This window comes from Nelumbo lutea, chromosome 2, assembly GCF_056320005.1.
Source record: "Nelumbo lutea isolate HS-2025 chromosome 2, American lotus-T2T, whole genome shotgun sequence".
In the NCBI taxonomy this organism is placed as follows: Eukaryota; Viridiplantae; Streptophyta; class Magnoliopsida; order Proteales; family Nelumbonaceae; genus Nelumbo; species Nelumbo lutea.
In genome coordinates this window covers 92,194,243-92,220,162 of record NC_142685.1, presented here as the reverse complement: position 1 = coordinate 92,220,162, position 25,920 = coordinate 92,194,243, and the positions used below count along the sequence as shown (strand labels likewise).

The 25,920-nt window shown below is 38.3% G+C and overlaps 2 protein-coding genes and 1 long non-coding RNA gene across 8 annotated transcripts in view; 1 reads left to right on the top strand and 2 right to left on the bottom strand.

The window, feature by feature from the left end:
- LOC148871972 (uncharacterized) overlaps nucleotides 1-20,846 on the top strand; it is a 43,457-nt gene extending 22,611 nt beyond the window's left edge. For 2 of the 6 annotated variants that reach the window (XM_088973256.1, XM_088973255.1), the window contains 3 exons: nucleotides 80-196; nucleotides 299-394; nucleotides 20,328-20,846. In XM_088973256.1, coding sequence (XP_088829382.1) covers nucleotides 80-196; nucleotides 299-394; nucleotides 20,328-20,609 — 495 coding nt within the window. In that variant the 3' untranslated portion in view covers nucleotides 20,610-20,846. Of the gene's footprint in view, nucleotides 1-48; nucleotides 197-276; nucleotides 395-20,327 lie in introns of those variants that run through there. The other 4 variants (XR_016108025.1, XR_016108026.1, XM_088973258.1 and 1 more) reach the window with 4 other exon arrangements.
- Nucleotides 20,847-21,003: 157 nt separating this feature from the next.
- On the bottom strand, nucleotides 21,004-22,800 carry LOC148871971 (uncharacterized protein At5g39865-like). Its single transcript, XM_088973259.1, has one exon. It carries the CDS (start codon nucleotides 22,459-22,461, stop codon nucleotides 21,226-21,228), a length of 1,236 nt encoding a protein of 411 aa, XP_088829385.1. The 5' UTR covers nucleotides 22,462-22,800; the 3' UTR covers nucleotides 21,004-21,225.
- Nucleotides 22,801-24,267: 1,467 nt separating this feature from the next.
- On the bottom strand, nucleotides 24,268-25,687 carry LOC148871970 (uncharacterized). Its single transcript, XR_016107880.1, has 2 exons — nucleotides 25,333-25,687; nucleotides 24,268-25,239 (listed from the first exon to the last, which is right to left on the bottom strand). It is a non-coding gene; the product is annotated as an uncharacterized LOC148871970 (long non-coding RNA).
- Nucleotides 25,688-25,920: the final 233 nt, after the last annotated feature.

Here is a 25,920-nt window from a genome sequence, read left to right as displayed (position 1 = left end):
TGAATAAATATTTCAGCATTTAGATTTTCAGTTTTCCCTGGATAACAGAATCTCATTACTATGCATCAACTGTTTATAGCCGGGTATGGTCGAATTCGTTGGTTTGATAAAGGTCAATGTTGTCAAAGGAACCAATCTAGCCATTCGTGATGTGGTGTCTAGTGATCCTTATGTAATCCTTTCATTGGGACAGCAAGTAAGCGTCTTTCCCTGATGAAATCTGTCTCAAGTATTATGCCAAACCAGAACATAAATAACTTCATTAATAAATAACAGTTCTTTGTTAATATGACTGCAGTCAATGAAGACTCGTGTGATAAAGAACAATCTTAACCCAGTTTGGAATGAAAGAATATTGTTATCAATTCCAGAACCAGTCCCACCTCTTAAAGTGGTAAGCTGATATCTTTTTCAGTTTCAAGCAACTCTATTGCATTACAGTGTTGTCAAACTCAAGCTGGAGCTGGGGAGCTGGAGCTGTAGAGAAAATTTGAATGACCATCTGGTCTAGTCCGAGTCTGACAACACTCTTGTAACATCGATCTTATGAAATAAGAAACCAACTCTTAGAAGCATTAATTGAACTGACACCACTGAAATATCACATTATTTCATTTCTGCAAATTTCTTAGTGTTCATTTATCATCTGGTGTCAGGTTTTCCTTCCTTTTCTCCATATATGTTAAATGTTTGACAAAAATTTATCTTATTTAAAATAGATAGATGTAGAGAAGCATTTATGATGGATAATCAACATGAAGTGTCACCTTGAGAGATTGGGAGAGACAGGTATCACCCTGAAATATATATCCTGTAATGCCAATAGTTGAGAGTATAAAGAGAGAGAAAATTAAAGTATTGGATTAGTTACACAATAAGGAGAGGAGAGGAGAAGAAGAATGGAGAAGAGGAGTTAATCAAACAAAGTTACTTTGGGCTGTTCACCCTTCTCATTCACTTAAAGATACAATGACAACAATACCCCTGATAAGTAGTATGAATATTACCAAACTACCCTTACCAAGCTAGGCATAAATGTTAGTCATGCTTACCTTGCCAGTGCAATCAACTTATTAGATTTTTGGTTCTGTAGTCATTCGCAAAAGAAATGCACCACATCAGCACCATGTAGGCATTTTGATTTCCCCCAAACTTTTTCTTGTTTGATTGAACTGTTTCAAGTGTAGGATGTGGCTTCAGTTGTCTTGGGTTATGTGAAATCAGCTTTTTGAGAAAACACCAAAATGACATTTCTTGCTATGGAAAAACGTTTTGGCCCTTTTGATTTTATGTGGTGTCTAACGGCACCTAACTATCTTGAGTAATAATTAAAAATGTGCACTGGGTTTTGTACACAACATTCCTTTTACATTTTCCAAGACAAATTTAGGATACAGACATTGCCTGAGAAAATGGCAACTGTACCAAACATGCCCTTGTTCTTCAGATAGTTGATACTCTGAAAGGGTAACACTGCCTTTACAGCTATTATCTTTTTTTCTAATTAAGTGTCAGTCCACCCATATTTTTAGTTCTTTAGGCTGAGTTTGGAAGGAGTATAAATGCAGATATGTAGATTATAAAACCTTATATTTTGTATTATTTTATATGTATTTATGCTCTACATATTTGCATTTGTACTCTTTCCAAATTGAGCCTTAATGCTGTGCAAGATTTTGGCAATGTTGACTACTGCTTGATTATCATAGTTCAGCTAAACAGGACAATCCAAACCAAAACCAACACCGAGTTCCCCTTAAAGAAGTCACTTCCTTCTCCAACTAACTAGAAGTAAACCACTCATGATCAATGGAACTAACAGTTTCACCATCTATGTAAACTTCTATTTTAAAGTTTCCATAATCCAAGCAAAGAATCCCTCTCTCAGGCAACCCTTTCAAATAGCATAAAATCCATTTTGCTACTTCTATGTTAGACCCTATGCTGATGACATATTGACCACTCAGCACAATACTTATTTTTTTATCAGAAAATGGAGAATTTTATTTAGTTAAGATAATATGTTACATAATTACAACAAATGCAAAGCAGATATTGCACAACAGAGCGTTACATTAAAGTCCATAACAGCTACTACCTATGAACTTCCTGTTTGGCTAATGAATCAGCCATCCCATTTGTAGCTCTCCAAATCCATGTGAATGAGGCATTGAGTGCCCTTGCTAGGCTTTAAATCTCCCTAAGGGAATGTCTATAAATCGAAGGCATATTACCCCTTGAATTGGTCCACGATCTCAAAATTTTTGAGTCCCCTTTTACCTCCAAATTCTTAAGGTATGCTTCCTTGGCAAGTTTTAACTCCTACAATAGAGATAAAAGTTCAATCTTTATTAGAGAATCACCTTCCCCCCAAAGGTCTTGAATACTTGGCTACTACTTTGCTTGAGGAGTCTCTGATCACACCACCAATTCCTACTAGTCTCAGGCTTCGTATAGAGCTCCCATCAAAATTCAGTTTGACTTTTTCGAGACTTGAGGGCTTTCACTCCGTCACCTTTCTTCTTTCTACTTAGAAGAGTGTGCCACTTCATTCTATGCTCTTACTATATAATTGAGAAATTTTGAAAGAGCTCAATTGTTTTCACCCAGTGTGCAACTTTAATCTTTATGGCCTCCACTAGTTCAGTTCTTCATTTGACTTGAATTTCTCGTTTAAAATTCTTGCATTCCTTTCCTGCCATACGTTTCACACCAATACTGCCCCAACTGATTTTGACATGACCCTCTTTTTGTTGGCTTCCTTAGGAAATTTGGGTTGAAGAGGCTTACTACACCCTAGGGAGTACTCCACCTGCAACCAAAGAGGGAACAAAAAGATTCCCAAACAATGAGCACAAATGGGCAACGGATCAATAAATGGGGTAGGGATTCACCACCTGTAGAGCAAAGGATACACATGAGAGGAGAGACATTTATTTGACCTCTTTTCTTGAAGCATGTTACAGGTGTTCACCTTCCCAAGAAAAACCTTCTATTATATGATGCCTGAATTTTTGGTGGAATGAGCTTGCTCCAAATCTCTTTCACTGGGAAATTCTCACCCCCAACAGGATTTTTCACTTTGGTACAAGAGTATTAAAAAATGAAGCACATGTAAAGGTGACATCTAATGAAGTAGACTAAACTCTAGTGTCCTCCAAAGGTTGACTTAAGTTTGTCAAGAAAACAAATAAGGGGCTTATACTCATTATCCCTCAAATCCCTTCTGAAACCAAAACCCTAACTTGGACCTATGTGAGAAAAGGTGGCAAAACTTGATATAGATTGTAACTTGTAGTTAGAAACTGAATAAAGTTCAAGGAAATGAAAACAAAAAGTAACATCATCCAGCCATAGGCCTTCCCAAAAGAGCACATTAGGACTACAACCAACATCAAATCTAATGAGATTAAAAAAGATTGGATACTCCACTTGTATTGCTTTCCATGGAGAGCTCAAGAATGATGTGGGAGCTACCTTTGCATCCCAACCATTGTTCATCCGCCTGTGAATGTTTTTTATAATCTTATGCCACAACATGTCTCTTTCCAATGGAAACCTCCAAAGCCACTTTTCTACTAGAGAAGTGTTTTTTTGTTCTAAGTTCCCCAATCCTAGGCTGCCTTTCTCCTTTGTTTGTCTAACTTGTTTCCACTTTACTAGGTGGTTCGTCTTTTCTTCCCCAGGTTCTCAGAGAAAGTCCCTCATAACTTTTCTTAATTGTCTTGCTACTTTAATTAGAATTCCAAAGGTGGGCAAGAAGTAGACTAGCAGGCTTGCTAGAATTGCTCTACTTAGGGTTATTCTCCCACCTATTGATAAGTGATTTCTCTTCCACAATGCCAACTTCCTTATAAGCCTCTCTACCACTTGCTTCCAAAAGACTTTTGATCTTGGATTCCCTCCCAAAGGTAGCCCAAAGTACTCCAATGGCCATTGTTTAACCTCACACCTAGTAATCTCCGCTATAGAACTCTTTCCCCAATTTATCTTCGACTTAGAAATCGATTCAAAGAAACTAATGAGCTCTTATAGATTTCTTATACACTCTTGGTTACCTCCCTTACAGAATAATATGATGTTATCTGCAATCCTGTCCTCCATCCTCTAAATAGGTAGCTCTAATCGGCCTCTATGATTATCTTATTTAGAACATCAACAATTAAAGTGAAAAGGAAGGGAGAAAGGGGATCCCCTTGTCTTAACCCTCCTTTTGGTAGAATATAATCTTTAGCCACACCATTGATCATGATCAAGTATTGCACTAAGCTTAGGCATTCATTCATCCACATCCTCTACCGCTCCCTATACCTATTTCTCCCCATAATTTCTAGAAGAAAGACCATTCCACAAAGTCATAGACCTTCTCTACATCCAACTTGCACACCATTGAAAGAGTGCTATATTGGGTGTACTTGGGCAGTAGGGTAATTAAGTAATTATGTGTTTAGAATAAGAACATTCCAGTCCACTATCTTTGTTATAATTAAGGATATATTTGTAATTTTCCATTTGCTTAATCTTAATATAAAGTTGGATCGGCTGCTATGAGGCGATTAAGTCATTCTAATCTCTCACGAATACAATTCAGTAGCTTTCTCCTTCTCTTTCCTATTCTCCTCTCTTCTCTTCTCTTTTCTCCTTCATTTCCTTTTTATTCTAGACATGCCACAGCCGGATTTCTTGAACAATCCTTCCTGAAGACCTTCCTATACATCAAATCAAAGAGTGCCATGTCAACACTCTCTCATGTTAAATTTTCACATGTGCAAGTTAGAATAACAGACATTTCAAACGTCTTTCCTATTTTTAGTATATTAAAATTTTAAAATAAATAAAAAAAATACAGATTAGGGTTTCTTTTTCCTATTTCATTCAAATAAAATACAAAGAAAATTAAACAATTGAGAATAAAAGTTTCGCCTTGACTTCCGATGTCCAAGAATTAAACACGTGAAAGCTGAGACTCTCTGACTGGAAACCAACTATAATAAAAAATCGAGGTAAAGTATGTAACTAACCTTCATTGTTGATTTTAATATGTAGATAGACAGTATTAAATTCGCCTTTCTCTATCGATTTTAATATGTAGATAGACAATAAAAGATTCAAAAGAACAGAGAATCTATCACCAGTCATAGTTTTATGTTAAGAAGGCTAACCACCAATTTGGAACTTTATATGGTTGGTCGTTTATAGCTTTTATTGGGATTTTCATAGCATCCGCCCTCTTCCCCCTTCCTCTTGCCAGTGCTTCGTATCACCACCGTAAAGCCGTTCTCCACTATAACCTAGATATTGGACTTAGAGACATCGAGGACGTCCAGATAGAACACTTACACCTTGGGGTTTTGAGGATGTCGATGGGGATGCTTTATGCACCTCCTTCAGTTGCTAATAGTTTGGACAAGTGGGAGAACAAAGGGAAAATGAGCTTCTCTATGCTGGTCTTGGGGGAGTTAAGCAACTAATTCACTGCCAATGCGAGGTTGTCGTTAAAGAGTGTCGACGCTACTCTCATCCTGGCTGCATGCCTTTTTAGATCTAGGGTAAGATGGTTAGATTAGACAATGGGGAGATCAGGCAATAATAATGTCCAAAGAAAATTGAAGCTGATGACCAACTTGGTCAGGAGAGCCAGCACTTTCTTCTTTGATCACCATCGTCGCCTAGTTTCTACTGGTTTCATTTTAGCTGTGGATTTAATCCGAGAGGGAATGCTGTGAATGCTTTTCTAGGTTAGTAACTGGTGTCATGATTTAGAGAAGTGTTTGATACTGTGAAGAGTTTAATAGTGATGTGACAAGTGATTTTGTGAATTGTCAAGGTATTCAGATTGGTAGAATATAATGGTAATCTCATTTTTCATAGATAGGTGAGTTAGAATGGAGGTGAAATCAAGTGTTATGGTTCCCACAACCTTTATCTTAACTACTATCAAGTTGAGTGGAAGTGCAAACAATGTTGTTTGGACAAAATCTATAAAAGTGCCACTCACAACAATTAGGAAATTGAAGTATATTATAGACAATAAATCAAAGACTGGTAATCCTGAATATTTAGAATGTTTACAAGAGGATGCTAAAATCAAAACTTGATTGTGGAACTCCATGGAAACAAAAAGAAAACATATTTGGGATGTTGGATCTCCTTGAAGCTTTGTGGAATTGTTCCGTTACCTTTTTCTCTTTCCTATTGTATGTTTTAGGACTTATAGATGAAGAGGCAAATTAGTGGAGTTGAATTTGGTAGTCTTTATTACGTACAAGGTAGATTAAGACATACTACTTACTTTTTAGTCTTCCTTTGAAGTGTCTCCCTTTTCAGTCTTCATGTCATGGTTCCTTCACGTCTGTCCAACATCAGTTTTAAGTGTGATGCATGTCAGATTAGCAATCATCATCAAACTGTTTTTCCTCTACAAGTTATGAATCATGTGTCTAAGCCTTTCTACTTGGTTAATTCAGATATTTGGAGTATGTGTCCTATAGTGCCTTTTTTGGGGTTCAAGTATTTTATTACTTTTGTTGTTATTTTTCAGGAGTTACTTGGTTATATTTTTTAAAGGAGAGGTCTAAACTATTTTCTACATTCAAATATTTCTGTATGAAATAAAAACCTAATTTGGATCTACTATCTATGTATTTCAATTTGCTAATGCTAAAGAATACATATCTACACCATTTACTCAATTCTACAATGATCATGGTATCCTACATTAAACATCTTGTGTTGGTACACCACAAGAGAATGGTCGCTGAACGCAAAAACCACCATTTGTTAGAAGTTATATGGGCCCTCCTTATTTAAATGCATGTACTAAAAATTTATTAGAGTGATGTAGTTCTTTGTCTGTTATCTCATTAATTGAATGCCTTCATCCGTCCTTTACAACAAGATACCTCATTCTATATTGTTTCCCGATGCCCCCTTTTTACTTTACCACCTTGCATTTTTTGAGTCATGCAATAAGAGAACTATGTGGTTTAAAAGTCTTCTTTAGGAAATTGTGATTCCATTGAAGACTCATCTGCATTTACACTGTGGCAATCATACTGACGTCCACATTGCATCAAACCCAATCTTCAATGAGAGGATGAAACACATTGAGGTAGACTACCATTTTGTTAGAGAAAAGATTCAAAGTAGTGATAGTGACAAACTATTTGTGAAGACAGGAAATCAGTTGGTTGATTAATGGACCAAGGCTCTATATCGCCCTTGTACTAACTTCATCACTAACAATCTAGGCTTATATGACATATATGCTCCAACTTGAGGGGGAGTGTTGAAAGAGTGTTATATTGGGTGTACTTGGGCAGCTAGGTAATTAAGTAATTATGTGTTTAGAATAAGGACACTCTAATTCACTATCTCATTTTATAATTAAGGGCATACTTGTAATTTTTTCATTTACTTAATGTTAATATAAACTTGGGCCAACTATTATACAGAGATTGTCATTCTAATCTTTCTAAAACATAGTTCAATAGTTTTCTTCTCTCTTCAATTTTCTCTTTTCTTTTTCTTTTTTGTTCTAGACTTTCTACAACATATATACTATTGTATTTTATCTTTGTAATACCATAATTTCTCCTAGGCTTATTGGTCTAAAATTCTTTGTAAGTTTTCTCTCCTTCTTGGAAATTAGGGCAATGAAAACTTCTAATAAATCTCTTTGGATATGATCCCAACATTCCTAATAAAAGGCCAAGGAGATACCATCCGATCTAGGGGCTTTAGACCTTTCCATTGAGGACACCACCTTTATGATTTCTTCTGGAGAAAACCCGACCTCTAAGGCTGCAGCCATAGCTTCAGGCACTCTATTCCATTGAATATCTAGGAAGATTGGGCTCCTCTCCCTTTGATTCTAGTAGATGCTCTTAAAGTGATCTATAAAAAATTTGATAATCTCCTCCACCTTGATTACCTCATGGCCAACAAATTCTAACCTAGCAATTTGATTCCTCTTTCTCTCATTGGCTAAGGAGTTAAAGAATTTTGTCTTTCCATCCCCTCCAAGAGCCATTTACATCTAGATTTTTGCCTCTAAGAAATCTCTTCCTTCTTGATAACCTTTTCTAGCTCACACTTTAACTTCCATCTTCCTCTCTTTCCTCATTGCTTATAGCTCTAAGAGCTTCTTTCTTATATAACTCCTTGATCCTTGAAATAAGTTGTTTTTTAATCCCCTCCACTTTGCTCATATCTCATAGATTCTCTTTTAAACCTTGAAGTCTCCCCAAGAAGTGAACCCCTACTTTCGAGCCTATATTCCCTACTTCTTTCCACCAACATTTAACCTTGTCTATAAAGGTGGGGCCTTCTAACCACATATTTTCAAACATAAATGGTGAGGGGCCACCAATCGAAGTTGCTTGTGCTAGGCAAATAGGGCAATGATTTGAGGCTACTCTCACAAAGGCTCATAATATTAAACCCTCCCATAAAACTTCCCAATCCATCGAAAAGAGGAACTTACCTAGCTTAAAGTAAACTAGGGAGTTTTAAAAAATCAATGAAGTAAATTCAGTTTGTCACAATGGTGTTTCTTTCAACTGAAATGAATCCACAAACTCATTAATTTTCTCATGCTTGTGGTGATTCTTTGGCTTGAATTGTTTGTCTTTATTGAAAATCGAATTATATTGAAATCACCACCCAAACACCATGGTCCCTCCCATAATCCTCTCACTGTACTCAATTCTTCCTAGAAATGGACCACATCCTTATAGGAGTTTGGACCATAAAAATTTGTTAATGCCTAATCCTTACCACTAGTTAGCCTTCTAAGTTTAATTGAAACTAAGAACTGCCCTACTAGCTCTTCCTTTTTGTCCCTTTTCCTTCATCAGAACTAAAGTAAGAATTCTCTCTTTCTTTCCATCCTATCTCTCTCCCTTCCTTTTCTTTTTCTTTTGGCTCCAATAGAGTTAAATTCTCAATACCCAACTCCAAGGATTTCTCTTTTACCCCTATCTCCTCCATTTCCTTTGATTCCGAATCCACTCCAAGTTTTATGGTAGGGGTATGTTTAGCATCCAATGGCTCCTGAATTGAACTTGGTTTTGCAATCACTACCTTCTCTTTTTTATTTTGACTCTAATAAGGTCAGATTCTCTGTACCCAACTCTAGAACTTAATCTTTCATCCTTATATTCCTCATTTCCTTTAATTCCATATCACCTTTGGGCTTTGTAGGAAAGGTTCTTTTAGCATCCACTAGCTTCTGAGTTGTAGTTGGCTTTGAAAACACAGGGGAGGACACACAAACTTCAATATTATCAATGATTATCGAGTGACCAAAAGGACAAACACTAACTAAAGAAACACAAAAGGGTAGAAAACTCCTTGTTCATAACATTTGCAAGCCCTACCCAATGCAGACTTAGGATGGTTGGAATCCTATAAAAATGGCAGTTGCGTTGTTTCTTGGGAGGAGCTTTTGTTCACTATTTCAGTCTTCATTCTTCACCATGAACCCAAACTCAAAGCATAAAGAGAGTAGATATTGAAAGAAGATGGGCGAGATTGGGGGTAATAACGTCTTAGGCTGAGAGTGAGAGAGATGAATGACACGAAGATGCTTGATGAGAGAGATTAGGGGAAGAAGTTTGTTCGAGATTGAGCTAGGTTTTGGCCTTGCCTTTGGGTTCTTTTACAAACATCAAGAAAAAGTCAAAAAGAAAAGGGAAAATGAAATTGCACGATTTTGATTTGGGCGTGGGGTGTTGGGTGTGTAGGACAAATGAAGAAAGGGGTGGGGAAATGAAATTGGAAAGTTTTAATCGTTGATTTTTTGTAGGTATCCTTTGGCCACAAGGTGAGCTTTATACCTTTCAATTGAACCATCAGCTTTGTCCTTAATAATGTACACCCACTTACATCTAGTAGGGACTTTATCCATGGGCTGAGGCATAATCTCCTAAGTATGGTTCTTTACCAAGGCTAAGAATTGCAATGGGGCGGGTTCAGAGCAAGGCACCCCCCTCCCTATCCTTACCCTATATCCAAAATACTTACCTCACCCCTGCCCCATCCTCGGTGGCTGGGGCAGGTTTGGGGTGGGGTACCCACTCCCAATCGGGTATAGGGAATCCCTAAATTTTCCTCGCCCCAATGTAATCACTTAATAGTACATATTGATATGAGAATTTGGGGAATTTTAGGAATTAGGTTATGATAATGTCAGAATATTATAAAATATAATTATGGGATCCTAGGGCTTTAAAAATTTAGGGGTAACTTAGAAGTATTTTAGAAATTAATACTAAACTCGTGAATATTCTACTAGTTTGCCATCGAGTTTGGGGTAGGGTGATCCTTTCAGCCTAGCTCGGCCCAACCCGCACAAGCCCGTCCCAGAAATTTTGGCCTTGGGCCTAGGTTTTCTGTTCAGGCCTGGCCCAGGCTCGGGCCCACATCAGGCCCGTAAATTTTAGGGCTGGACTTGGGCTTAATACAATCCCGGACCGGCTCGCATATATTTAAACTTACACATTTTGTGTATAATGTATACATATGTATACATATTATTTTATATTATATTATATATTTTATATATAAATATTATAACATGACATATATGATTTATATTATACATAATATTTTATATTATATAATGTATAAAATAAGTTTATATGCATGTTATGTCATTTAATATAAAATATTATAGATATGTAATGTTTTATATATGAAAGACATTGGCCCAGAATCAGACCCAACCTAGCTTGGCCCGGGCCATGATCACCCCTAGTTTGGGGTGGGTTCACTGAATTATATGAAAGCCACATCCCTACCTCATCCTCATTTAAGATCAAGGAAAATCCACTCCATTTAGGGCGAGGTAGGGCCCTAGTTTTGTAGGGAAAATTGCCATATCAAATTAAGGCCACCATCTCTTAATTCATAATTTTATTCTAGTGAGGAGACAACATTGATTTTGTAACACTACGAAGAATATAAACAGAGGAGATGATAGAAATATAGGTATAATAGGAAGGTGAGAGAGCATCACATGACACATAATTAGTAATGGGATACTTGATCCATGTTCTCTTTCCCTTCTGAAGGGAAATAGGAAGATGAAGACTAGGGTCAACAATAAAAGTACTAGGAGGTTTAGGATTACCTGAGTAATAGGAATAGAAAGGAAGAATGGAATCCGATCTTCAGTGGAAATCTTCCCCTAAAGAGGTGGATGGGATAGTTGAAAAAAGGACAAGGACTCAAGGATAGTAACATCATTTGAAGCATACCTCCAACCAGACCAAGGATCAAAACATCTATAACCTTTCTGAATAAGAGAGTAACTAAGGAAAACACATTAAATAGACTTAGGATCAAACTTATGTCTAGAAATCATGAACAAAACAGACACAGCTGAAGACCCTAAGAGGTAAATTGAATGATGGTTCATTTGGAAGAAGAAGCTAGTGAGAGGACCAAAGGTTTAACACCCATGATGGTAGTTGGTTAATAAGATACATAGCAATCTTGACAACATCTCCCCAAAAATGAGTAGAAACATGAGTATGGAATAGTAACCCACGAGAAATTTCAACCACATGCTTATTCTTCCTCTAACCAACACCATTGTGTTGTGGAGTATGACTACCTGAGTTCTAGTAAGTAGTGCCCCATTCTTTAATAAATACATGAAGGTGGTTTTCAAAGCACTCCTTTTTATTATTAGACCTTATTATCTTAATTCTTTTCTCAAACTAAGTTTCCACCATATTCATGAAAATTTTGAACAATCATAGGAACGTCATCACTTTGTGTCATTAAGTAGAGCTAAGTATAATGAGTGTTCTCATCAATCAAGATAATGAAGCATGTATACCTACCCATGCACAGAGTGGTATATGGGCTCCAAACATCAATATGAATCAAATAGAAAGCAACATTACTTCTTCTATTACTCGTAAAATATATGGTTCTACATTGTTTGGATAAATGACAAACTTCACATTGAGGATTCAAGTTGGACATTTAACTGAACAAATTGGATATAAAGCTTTATAGACTTAAAAGACATATGACCAAGATGGTAGTGCCACAATTGCAAAAGACTTAATTTCTCATTAGAACTAGACTCATCTTGGCTCAACAAACCATATTCTGAAGGTTCATAAAAAAGGGAGACTCCATCGGTTTCATGCCCACTTCCAATCATCTTCCCTGTGCTCAAATCCTAAAAACACAATGGGTAGGAAAAATGTTACAGAACAATTATATGACCTAGTAAGAGAACTAACAAATAATAAGTTTTTATGCAATTGAGGACACATGAAGAACTAATCCAAGGAAAAGTTTATGAGTAAGTTTAATATGTTTTTATGCAATTGAGGAACATGAAGAACTAATCCAAGGAAAAGGTTATGAATAAGTTTGACTTTTCCCTAACATGAGATAGGGGTCTAAAATCCCTCTACAATAGTAGTCTTACCCTTCCCAAGGGTTAACTTATATTAAGTAGTGTGAATGCATGCTAGTCATATGGGCACTAGCCCTTGAGTTAACAACCCATGGGTTGGAGGTAGAACAAGCAAGTGCACTACCTGTGTTATATGCATCGGCACTAGTAATAGTAAGTTTTCAACTTCAGAGTCAACAATCTTGTTTTGACTTTGCGAACTTAGGGTCTTCAATTTTTTGCTTCACCTCCTTGCCTGTAATGAATTATCTTATCTCTCCCTGTGATAGTAAATTTAGCCAATTTGGACTACTCCAAAAAGTTGGTCCCATCAAGTTTTACAATGGTTATCATACAACTGGAAATATCAACATTTCCAAGAAACACATTGGAACCCATTTGTACATCCATTGGTGATTCCATACCTCACAAACAACTTTACCTCGATAACCAAAGAGCACCCCAACACCTAACTAAAATATAAACAAGCTTAAAAGAAAAGGGTCAAACTCAATTAAAGGAGAAGAAAAACTTCCAAACAAGAGAAGCAAGCCTCTAAACCAGATCTGGAATTCCTGTAGTTTTCCACTTGAAAATCCACAATAAATCACAAAAGCATCAAACCACATATACGGATTGCTTACGTCATCCGATGGTAATCTAATATTAGTTACTCACCCTCCAAGAAAAATATAGTGGAGAAAGATTCTCCCAAAACCTTCTAGTTTCTCTAATATCAAGTTGCAATATCTATGGTTTTATTGAGAAAGGAAACAAGAAGAAGAGGAGAAGATAAGAGAAGAAGAAAGGGAGTTATGAATGAAGAAGAGAGAGTTATTATTTATTCTCTCAAACTTTAGATTTAATATTATTGAGAGAAATTACAAGTAAGCCCTTATATAGGCATCTAAATACAAAAGAACAAAAATGACAAAAATACCCTTACATACAAACAACCTCAACACTTAGAATATTGTACATTTACCTTCTAGGAAGGAAGCCTATTGGTTGTAAATATGTTTACACTATAAAAATATCATGTCGATGATGTATAAATCCTCTCTTGTTGCTAAGGACAATACTTAGGTGTATGGGATTGATTATATTGAGCGTAAGAGTTATGTTGTCATTAGTAGTGAGCTATAACTAGCCCCTTTATCAATTTGGTGTCAAGAATGCCTTTTTGAATGGTGATTTGACTAAAGAGGTTTACATGTCCCTTCCCCTGTAATGTATGGTAAGGAGATGTAAGGTAAGGCTTGTAATTTGAAGAAGTCTCTTTATTGACTTTCACAATCCCCTCATTCTTGATTGTTATCAAACCAATTTGAAGAGAAGAGGAAGAGTTTTAGGGGTGTCTAAACAGCTTGCTTGACCCCCACCCCATAGAGGCATATATATTAGATAATATTAAGAATTATATAAGAGTCCTTGCAGGACTAAAAGATAAAAAAAAAAAAGAAAAATACAAATGAATCCTTAGAGGGGCTGAAATAGGAATACGAAGAATATGAAAATAACAGGACTATAGTAATACAATACATCAGGTTTCTTCACATTAGTTTGATAGATTTCAGACTTATCTTATTCGATTTAATTATATTTAGACTCAACTAGACCATACTCTATTTGTAAAGAGGAAAGTTTACCAGGTCACTTCCCTCATTGTGGTATTTCTTGGGTATTGATGTTACTAAATCCAAGGAATGGGTTTACATCTCCCAGTGAAAGTTTGTGTTGAACATTCTCACTAAGTTTGGGAAGCTTTGTGCTAAACTTGCCTCCACTCCTATTGATGGGAACCATAATCTCTCAACTACCAATAGTGGGCTTTTGGATGATAAGGAAGTGTTTTAAAGACTTTTTGGAAAGCTCCTATACCTTTGTATGACACGACTTGATATCTCATATGTAGTGAGTGCAATTAGTCAGTTTATGCATGTCTCCAAGGACATTCTATAGAGAGGATGGGCCAAATGGCCCATAGCTCATAGACCACAGTTGCTTTTATTTCCTTAAATTATTGTTCTATATTTTGATAATGGGCATTTACTAATGGGCTTGTTAAACCTTTTCTATTATTGTTTAATTAGTTGCCTGCTCAATTAAGGGCCTACATGTAATTTCAGAAAATTAGTAATTATTTCTTAATGAAAATATTAGGGAAGGAGGAGTTGTATGAACAACTCTTCTCCTTAACCCTTTTACAGTCGAACTCTTCTTCTTCTCTCTTTTTCTTCTTCTTTTTTCTACTGATATCTACTTTGTATTTCACACCTTTTTAATCAATCCTCTTATTCTTTTGGGACTGTTTTTTCTTCTTAGTATCAGAGCAGACCCCTTTTTTCTTCCTTCTTTTTCTTTTTCTTTTCCCATACACAGTGTGTATGGAGAGCTGAATCGAATGAGTGATTGAAGAAGGTATTTAGCCCAGTTGGTAGTGGTTTTTTGGAGAAACGAAAGATGTCTTGTTCATCGTTTTGACAATCTTTGGAGATTTTTCCCAAAAACCCTAATCAACTAGAGAGTTCTAATTGTGGGCCCCATAGGTAACTTCACCGTGGCGCTCAGTGACTGAAGGGATTCCCTTTCTTTACCTTGAAGATCGATCCAAGCTTTATGTAGTTCTATGAAGCCTATAGGAAGCGGCTGCAATTTTCTTATTTCTCTCGGGTTCTGGGTGAGACGTAGCTGGCGAGTAAGGTTTCATAAAGGTTGGTACTTGGTGTCTGTCTTTTTCTATCTTCCTTATTTATCATTTGAAGTTGTTTGAGGGAGATGGATGTCTTTGGAGTTGACAATAAATTCGTCTCAGAATCCAGACAGGTTCTAGGAGCACCCATAGACTCTTTATTGGTTGTGACCACAACCAAGCTTGATGGGACTAACTATCTAGCATGGTCACAATCAATAAAGATACATGTTTATAGCATGGTCACCATAAATTAGTCAACACTTTTTGTGGATGAATTCATCTAAGAAAATATGGGATAGTGTTGTTGAAACTTATTCACAAAACTGAATGTGGCCAGGGCATATAAGTTAAGAAGTTATATGAATAATCTAAGGCAAGAGGAGAGACATTTAGCAGTATACTTCTTAATGCTGAAATCTTTGTGGTAAGAGATAGATCTCATGGAAATAGTTGTTTGGGAAAGTACAAATGATGCTAAGACATACATAAAATTAGTTGAGAGGAATAGGGTTTTTGAATTCCTGACAGGGTTCATAAAATTAGTTGAGAGGAATAGGGTTTTTGAATTCTTGGCAGGGTTGGATCTAAAGTTTGATACAGAATATCCTAGATAAGGATAATGTATTTTTGTCTCAGGCTAATGCCATGGTGAGTAGTGAAGAGAGTAGGAGGTTGGTCCAGGTTCAAAGGACTATTCCAGGTGACCATTTTGCTAATATGGGTTTGAAACCTAAGATGACTACAGGTGGTTCAGGGAAGAAAGAGGTTATATGTGAATACTGTAAGGAACCCAGACATACAAAAGATAAATGTTGAAAGCTACATCCAGACCTTATTCCACCCCGTTTTCAAAATAAGGTTGACAATGGGAAGACATGAAGTGCCAATATAGCCACAATTTCAAATAATGACAGGTGTTCAACAAATGAAAGGGCTGCTAGTGAGTAATTAACTCTTTAGGAAATCCAACTACATTTGCATTTGCTCATTCGGGTATACGTGCTATTGCCAATCATGCAATCATCTCAAGTAATCATAGGATCCCTGGATTATTGATTTCTGGTGCTTCTGATCATATGACTAGCATTTCCACTCTGTTTAGCTCTTATGATTTGTTTTCTGGCCATAATAAGATTACCCTAGCCGATGGCTCTCTTTCTCCCTTCTCTAGCAAGGGAGTCATCAAGGCTACAGACTCCCTTTCTCTTCTTTCTATCCTTCATGTCCCTAGACTGCATACTAATTTGATGTCTGTGAATAGCCTAACTAAATCCTTAAACTACAATGTAACATTTTCCCTTATTATTGTGTTTTTCAGAACCTAAAGTCTTAGAAAGTGATTGGGAGTGGCCATGAGGTGAATAGAATATATCTGTTAGATACTCCTAGACAAAACCAAGGACAACCTAGAAGAGTTGCTTTTTAGTTTATTTCTTCAGAGTCTTTTAGCCGTGTCATGTCATGTCATTTTTGTTTGGGTCATTTATCCTTTTTTGCTTTGAGTCATTTATTCCCAAAATTATTTAAGGGAATTAACTTGTCTAGTCTTCACTGTGAGTCTTGTCAGTTATTAAAACATTGTAAAAGCAGTTATCCTTTAAATAATAAGAGGTTCTCCTTTCCTTTTCATATTATGCATTTTGATGTGTGGGGGCCATAGGTTCTCCTTTCCTTTTCATATTATGCATTTTGATGTGTGGGGGCCATACCACGTATCTTTATGGGTGATTACCGATACTTTATCTTGTTCATTGACAATTTCTCTCGATACTTAGTTAATTTTTATGAGATCTTGTGATGAAGTTCCCAAGCTTGTGAGGCAATTCTATTAATATATTTTTACCTAGTTTAATACAAGAATAAAGATTTTTAGATATGATAATGCAAAAGAATACTTTGAAAAAAACCTAACCTCTTTTTCCACTGAGTTTGGGATCATCCACCAAAGTTCTTGTGTTAATACTCTGGAACAAAATGAAGTGTTTGAGAGGAAGAAACGTCACCTAGTTGAAGTTGCAAGAAACATTTTGTTTGCCTCACATGTTCCTACAAGATTTTAGGGAGATGTTGTTTTCACTACAACCTACATAATTAATCGTATTTCATCCAGAGTTTTGAGATTTAAGTCTCATTTTAACATTCTTTATCCAGATTCGTGTCTTCAGCTACACTTGTTATGTATGATTTTCTAGTACCTAGAGTCATAAATTTGAACTAAAGGCCCATAAGTGCATATTTCTTGGTTATGCCTCCACACAGAAGGGTTATTGTTGTTTTTATCCTAGCACTGGGACTCATTATATTTCAATGGATGTTAATTTTGCTGAGTCCACTCCTTTCTATGGTTCATCTCAGGGAGAGCATGAAGGGTTATTGTTGTTTTTATCCTAGTACTGGGACTCATTATATTTCAACGGATGTTAATTTTGCTAAGTCCACTCCTTTCTATGGTTTATTTCAGGGGGAGCATTGTTCACAAGGGGAGTATATGTCACAGTTGTTTGCACTCCTCTTTCCTATTCCTGTTGAGTCTTTACTTGAATTTTCTTATATTCCTGTTGAGTCCAGGGGGAACAATCATCTCCAGATCCCTCTACTATTCTTATTCTTCCTCCATTGCCCCCTCGTCCTCTTTCTACTCATAGGTGGTACCAGCGGCAAAAGACCAAGAGTGAATAGATTGTTTTCTTTACATCACATGAGTTTCATTCACTTTCAGTTGCTGAAGAGACAACAGGTACTGATACTATACCCTTGTAGCCTCCCTTCCTAGACATTGATGTTCTTATTGCCATTAGGAAAGGTAAACGAAAGTGTACTACACATTGCACTCCAAACATCTTTCCTATGGCCTTTTTTCTCCTTCATATTATTCCTTTCTTTCCTTTGTTGCTTCTAACCCTATACCCAAGTCTGTATCAAAAGCTCTTTCTATTCCAGAATGAAGGGATGCTATGGAAATTGAAATAGAGGCTTTGCACAAGAGTGGCACATGGGAAGTGGTTGATTTGCCTGAAGGGAAGGAGCCAATGGGCTATAAGTGGATGTGTACTATCAAATATCACGTTGATGGCTCTATTGAGAGGTACAAAGCTCGATTGGTTGCAAAAGGCTATACACAAACTTATGGGATTTACTATCTAGAAACTTTTGCTCCTATTGCGAATATGACATCTGTGTGGGTCCTGCTATCTTTGGCAGCTCATTCAGACTAACCCCTTTATCAGCTGGATGTGAAAAATGCCTTCTTGAATGGAGAATTATATGAGGAGGTTTATATGTCCCTTCCACTAGGAATGTATGGCACAGACATGGAGGGAAAAGTGTACAAGCTGAAGAAATCTCTCTAAGGGCTCAAAAAGTCACCTAGAGCCTGGTTTGAAAGTTTTAGGGCTGCTCTTGTTAATTTTGGGTACACACAGACTCAGTCTGTTCATACCCTCTTTGTGAAGAGGAGAGGTTCATTAGTCGTATATCTTATAGTCTATATGGAATTATGGATGATATTATAGTGATTGACATTGATGTGATAGTGATTGATGATCTTAAATCCTTCCTTCATACAGAGTTTGAGATCAAAGACCTAGGGGAGTTGAGGTATTTCCTTGGTATTGAAGTGGCTTAGTCTAAGGGTGGAATCTTTATTTCTTAGTACAAGTATGTGTTAGATTTGCTCACTGAAATAGGCAAAATGGGTGCAGGACCAGTGGCTACTCCTATTGGTATGAGTTACAAACTTTCTACCTCTAATGGAGAGCTATTGAAGGACAATGGAGTGTTTCAAAGGTTACTAGAGAAGCTGCTATGTCTTTGTATGACTCACCCTAACATTGCATATGTTGTTAGTTGTGTTAGTAAATTCATGCATGCTCCCAGAGATACACATATTGCATGAGTAGAGCGAATTTTATGTTACTTGAAGAGTACTCTGGGGAAAGGGATTCTTTTTGCTAAACATTATCATATGAAACTGGAGTCCTATACAGATGTTGATTAGGCAGGCAACATTGATGATAGGTGGTCAACTTCAAGATATTGTAGTATGGTGATAAGTAATATATTTATTTGAGAAGCAGGAGACAATGTGCAGTTGAAACGAAATATAGGAGTATGGCTCATGGAATTTCTAAATTACTTTGGCTCCGATCCATGATGGAGGAAGCAAGTGTTGAGATCTGCATCATATAGAGGTTTTTCTACTGCCCGGCTCAGGATTGGCACGTTACTCAAAATAAGATTAATCTGCCATGCAGGTTGGAACCCCGGAGGTTGGCTGACTGCTCGGGTCTCTAGCTACCCAGGTCGGAGGAGAGTGAAGGTCAGCCATCGTCCTTTTCCGAGGTGATATTCACGGCCTTGTAGTCGCACAGGTTGATTTACACGTGGCACCTGATGTGCTCCTAAACGGTTTGGATGCGCCACGTGTTGCTCTGTATCAGATTGGCGAAATTACCCCTCACCATAACGCCCATCGACCAAGATACAAGCCGCATAAAGGTTTCTCCGATAAGTCATTCTAACGTCAACAAATCTGAGGGTTTTTGAACGTTTGGAGACAATAGGGCGTGCAAACTCGACGAGTCCAAAATCTTTGACTTTTCCAACTAAAGGACTCCGTTGACCATTTCCCAAGCCTCAGTTCAGGAGAGCGACACTGATTTGTTTTCGATCCAAAGTCTTCACTTTGTCATTCGAATCCACTGACCTCAAACCACGCCACGATCACGATATCCTAAATCTCCATCAGTAGGTTAACTAGAACACCCGAGTTAGCATTTTTGGGCCATCACTAATGAAAGAGGGTGGAAAACATGATTTTCAACTAATGCCTGATATCATGAGGACTGAAATTACAATTGTCAATATCAATATTTGCTTATATCTCCCCACGTAATGGTTGGATTTAAACCTTCAAAAGTTAATTTAGGCTACATTTGGCATCCGTTATTTTAATGATTTATCTTTTTCTTTTTTTGCAGTTAAAATACTCTTATGAACACTGAGCTTTTAACTGCAAAAAGAAAATAAGCCCTTAAAATTTTAAGAAATGTCAAATGCAGCCTTAATGTTGTATTTTCAACCTTGTTCATTTTATTATATATTTTTGATTAGTTTCAGATTCTGGTGTCTAACACATCCAAAACATTTGATCAAGCAGGTGCATGAACTGAACGTTTTTCTTTATGCCATTGTTTGTTTCCTTTGTTGCAGCAAGTCTTTGATAAGGATACGTTCTCACAGGACGATCACATGGGGGAGGCCGAGATAGACATCCAACCTCTCCTCTCTGCTGCCAAATCGTGCGAAAGCTCCACCAACAAATCATCTATAGAGCTAGGAAAGTTGGCAGCAACCCAGGATAGCACCTTACTAAAAGACAGTATTATCACCGTGGAAGATGGAAAGGTAAAGCAAGTTGTCGCAGTAAGGCTGCAGAATGTCGAACGGGGAGTGATAGAAATTGAGCTAGAATGTGTTCCTCTAAGCCAATAGTTTTCAGTTTGAGGGGAAAAAGAGAGAACTTCAGACAGCAGGGGATGAAACCCCGAATCAACCAACCTTGTTGCCCTTATCCCTGTAATGCAATTTCTACCCTTAACTCTCTAAGTTCGCCTCAACTGATGTGCTCCAGGGAGTATAATTGAAACCTGACAAATGTGTTCTCTCATTTATTTGTTTGTATTATAAGTTCTTTTAATTGAAGGAAAATCTTACACTTCATCTGAACAACAGATAGAATTCCATCTCTTACTAAAACCTTGCCCTGTTGGGCTGATTTTGGTATTTTGATCAGCAGTAGAATCACAGAATAAATGTAGGTTGCCATTGAAATGGAAAATAAAATCAGATTGAACAAAGTAAAGCTTCACAAATTTCTGCCCGATGATTAATACAGCCTCAAAAAAAGTACTTTTATTTCTGTGTTGTTCAGAGAGATGATAAACAAGGATACCCAATTACCCAAGTGCTAATCAATTTACATACAGGGAGTGAGAGATGATGAACAAGGATACCCAAAAAAAGGTACTTTTTTTTCAATGGAATCTTCACAAGTCTCCAGAAACAGTGAACTATATGTCCTGCAAACTGGATCATTACTCTATATCATTCAAGAACTGCAATTTGAGCATCGAATCAATCCGTTCTCGTTGCATTCTGGGCACTTCCGCAACTGCTCTGCCTCCTCGTCGAAAACTTTACGACTACCATTACAATTCAAGCAAGGAATGAACCTCACATCGCCACAGCTCCCACAGACAAACCCAGGATCTCGACTAGGGAATCCTTCAAGCAGTTTTGCCAATTCTCCAACCTCGTGAAGTTGCTTAATCTCATCAGCCCCTCCAATGTACTTCCCTCTGATAAAAACCTGGGGCAAGCTCACAATCTTCTCTCCTAACACTCTCTGCAGCTCCATCCTGTACGCCGAGTCCATAGAAATATCCCGTTCGTCCACCGGAACTCTGAGCCCCTTGAAGACCGCTCGAACAGCACAACAATCCTCATAAGTCCTTCGGATTCCCCGCAAACTGGTGAAATACAGCACAATTCTATCCTCAGTCCCTGGCAACCGAATCCGGTTCTCAAACAAAGGCAAGACCTTCGCCCACGAACCGATCGGCCTCACTGTTCTAGACTGATTAAACCCCAATTGCCTAGCGGACAAAGCTCGCCTGAAACTAGAAGCCACGTTGGGATCCAAATCCGCAAGCAGCGATTCCTCCGCCAAGTGCTTCCAAAGAGGCTTTGATGGAGAATTCGAAGCCTCCGCCTGCGCCACCGCCGACGGCGGGGACTCGCATGTGTTACAGTTCACTTTCTTCACCTTCGTATCGACCAAAACAGAGTTCTTGTTCGCCGGCGACGACTTCGACGACTCATACGAACCACACATTCTCTTCACAAACCCATCTTGGACCGGACACGGGTAGGGCTTCTTTGGGGAATCTCGAACGGAAGAAGCAGAAACAGGTTTGGCATTGGCAGAGTAGTCGAAGTCCAAGTCCTCGAGGCCGGCCATGAGTTCCCAGGCGTTGATGACAGAATCCGGAGATAGGGTCTCCGGGTCTTCTGGGGATAGGGTTTTGGAGCGAGGAGAGAAATGATCTCGATCTTGATCTTGACCGTTGAATTTAGGGTTGGGGATGTTAGAATCAAAGTCAAGGAGGAGAGAGCCGTAGGTAGTGGACGTGAGGGAGACGAGGTGGTGGGTGTCGCCTTTTCTGAGTGGTGGGTGGTGGACGAGCGGAGTGGGGAGCGAAAGCGTTCGCGGGATCGGCGGTGTTGTGGCGGTGGTGGCTTTGTACGTTAAAACGCCTTCAGGTCTCGAAACAGAGCAGCCCATGAATGGACAAAGGAGTGATGAATTGATGATTTCTCGTTTTTGCCTTTTCCTTTCTCTTTTTCTGCGTGCCGTGCTTTTCTTTTAGAGGGTCTGTTCTTTCTCTCTCTAAACGTGGGAGTGTGCGTGCTTTCCCGCTTGGAAGTTTGGGCGGAGACGAGAAGAAAAGCGCGTCGGAGGTTGGACGGTTAGAGAGAGGAGAGAGAGAAGTTGTGCAATGTGCATCACCAGCACCCGCCACCGACGCGTTTGCGGAGCGGCGGTTGTTTTTTGAATTGACTGACCATCATCAAGCAATGAAGTCTGGTGGGTCCCTCTGGATGAATCTTCCAGCTGCCACTAATCAGTGGGGTCTAGTCTATAGACTGTGGGCTCCAGTAATAGATACGTGGCGCCAGGGGAGGCGTCGGATGGATAGCGGAGGGAGTGTACCCAAACGCTGGGCTGAGTTGTTCTCTACTTTTCTTTAATTGTGTTGGGATACGGAGGCACGTGGTTAGTTAATTCCGTTTACAAGTGTGTGCGGATAATCTGGGAGGGAAGATTTGGTTCTCGCAAAAAATTAAGCAGGGGACTTGTCGCCTTGGGGCCAGTTTGGAATGAACTGTATTTTGTTCGGACGGATGGCAAGTTGGCAACACAACAACAATCCTCCATTTTATCCTTTCATTTATTTTCGGATATGCCTCTTCCGGCCATTGTTTTGCGGGTTGGCTGGAATCCCGGGTCTGGATCCATTTTTCAAATGAGGTAATTAGGGGTGTAGAATTCGGTTAGAACCGATGACTTAATCGACTATTTGATTTGACCATTTTCTCTAATCGAATTAAAGTTTAGAATGGAACCGGCCCTAACCGAAATCGGTTCAATTTGATTCGATTTTTGGTTTGGTTGGGCATTAATTCCACATAAAAGACAAATATTGAATAATTTATAATTAATACGTGTTATTAATTAAAAATTAAAATAGCCTCAAAACCCAATGATTTTAATTAATTGACTATTATTATTAATTAAGAGTTAGAATGCCTCAAACCCCAATGGTTTTAATTAATTAGCTATTATTAATTAAAAGTTATGTCCAAAGCCCCATGTCAATGGGAGAATTGGTAAATTGAGCATTTTTCAAAAACAATTAATAATTAATGAACAACTAATGATTAGTTTAGATTTTAATTAACAATTATTAATTAAAAGTTATTCACAAACAATTAAAGCCCAATGGAAAATTGAAAAATTAGTCATTTGGAAATATAAAAATTAATTAGTATAAAGTATTAAATAGATCACATTAAATATTTAATATACTTCACTAAATAATCACTAATTCAGTTTTCCATTCGGTTTGATTGAAAAATCTCAATCAAACCAAACTGATTTTTTAAAAAAAAATAAAAACTGAACCAAACCGATATCTGAACTAACCAAACCGAACTTGTTTATTCGATTTGGTTTGATTCGGTTCGGTTTTTGGTTTATCAACCAAATTTTGCTTCAATTTTCATTTTACTTTGCACGCACCACAAAGAACAAAATTAAGCCTCCATTTCGGAATCATTGTTTATTCTATTGGGAATTGAAATCTGGTCCTCACACCAACCTCATAGCCACATCCGGAGTTTACCTTGTATTGAGAACATCACCCATGAATACAAGCAAGGAGATATTTCCTACGTGCAGCAAGTACATGCGATGAGATCAGCATGAGAAGTGCTCTGTGAGGATATATGTGATTGTTTGGTGAAAATTTCTTATTTTAAACAAGGTAGTATAGCTATTTGGAAAATTACATGGTGGGCCAAGATGGACTTATTCGAACTTTTCCAAAAGAGCTTGAAAAAAACAAAATTTACAAAAGCGCCTGAAAAGCACTTATTCGAACTTTATTTCCCGAATGCATATAAGCCTTAGTGAGGGACCATGCACTGCATCACAACCATCTTTGTGGGCAATTTAAGCTCGGGTCATCGTCTCTGGAATGGGGTTTAGGCATTTAGTGTGTGTGGACCCATTATCAGGATAAAGACATCCATGTAAAGGATGATCATGGTCCACCACTTGTATTTTCTTCTGGACCATCAAAGGCCCCAACATCATCCAATCAAACTGGATTCCAATATGAGATGGCCCCTAACAGCCATTGGATTGGGATAATCTTTGTGGGTCCTACCACCTGCTGCCAAATTTAAACCAGTCAGTTTGGTGGAGGATAAATTATTGAAACAGAAGAAAGGTAGTTTGGATTGCTTGATCTACCTTTCAAGAGAAGAGCAATGAGCAACCTTGATTCAGACTAGGGATGGCAATGGGGCGGGGCACTCCCCGTCCCCGCCCCGTAGCTAAAATCCCCGCACCCGTCCCTGCCCTGTCCCCAGTATCGGGGTGAAGATTCAACTCCTATCCCCGGCCCCGTTGGGGACGGAGAATCTCCGACATGTACCCTCCCCGCAAATAGTTTTACTGCATTTTTACTGTATTCAGCACTCTCACTCTCTTTCTCTCTCTCTCTACCTCTGTGAAGTCTGAAGACCCTAAACTGTACTTCTCTCAGTCTTCTCTGTTTGTCCGTCGACTCTATCCTTCTTTGGCCTTTGATGAGATTACTGAATGGACAAATAGATGGATAGATTCAACATAGACACAAACTTCCATTCTCTCCCCTAAGAGAAGAGAAAGACCACAAAAGACAAACATAAAAAGAGAAAAAAGAAACCCAATTGAACCCTCAGTATATAAACACTTGTTTCTGAAACAATGACCAAACAAGCAACTACTCCATCCCTGCAAAGAGGAGTTCTACACTTCTTAATGGATTCACATTTAGAGAGAAACTTTTCAACAGAAGAAACAACAAAAGTCATGAAGGAAAAGTACCAGTGAGAGCTGTTTTCAAAATAAAAACTGGTTTATTCTGTGCTAGGGTGGTCGGCGGCCAGTGGCCAGCGGTTCTACGGTGGCAGCGGCGCCCGGTGGTCGGCAGACGAACGAGACTTAGTTTCTTAGTCTGCAATTGAAGACTGAAGTCACTGAATTGAAAACGATGGTCGCTTGTAGACTGAGCCTCAACTCTGCTACGGCGATCGGCGGCTAGCGGTCGGCAGTTCTACGATGGCGGCGACGCCCGGCGGTCGGCGGTTGTGCAAAGGTTGTGCGACTGCAAACTGCAGTTATGCGGCTTCTGCCTTTTGCTAGCGAAGAAGTTGAACAGTGAAACACAAACACTGAAACTGAACGTACCCTAATAGTTTAATAATATATATATAAGGGTATAGTTGTAAATTATAACCGGGGTTGGGGTGGGGTTCGGGGATTTATAGGGCAGACCCCATCCCCGCCCCGTCCTCGGTCCGGGGGAAAAATTTCTCTAAACCCGACCCGCATGCATTTGTGACCGGGGAAAATCCAACCCGTTCGGGGCGGGTTGGATCGTGGACCCGGTTTTGTGGGTAAAATTGCCACCCC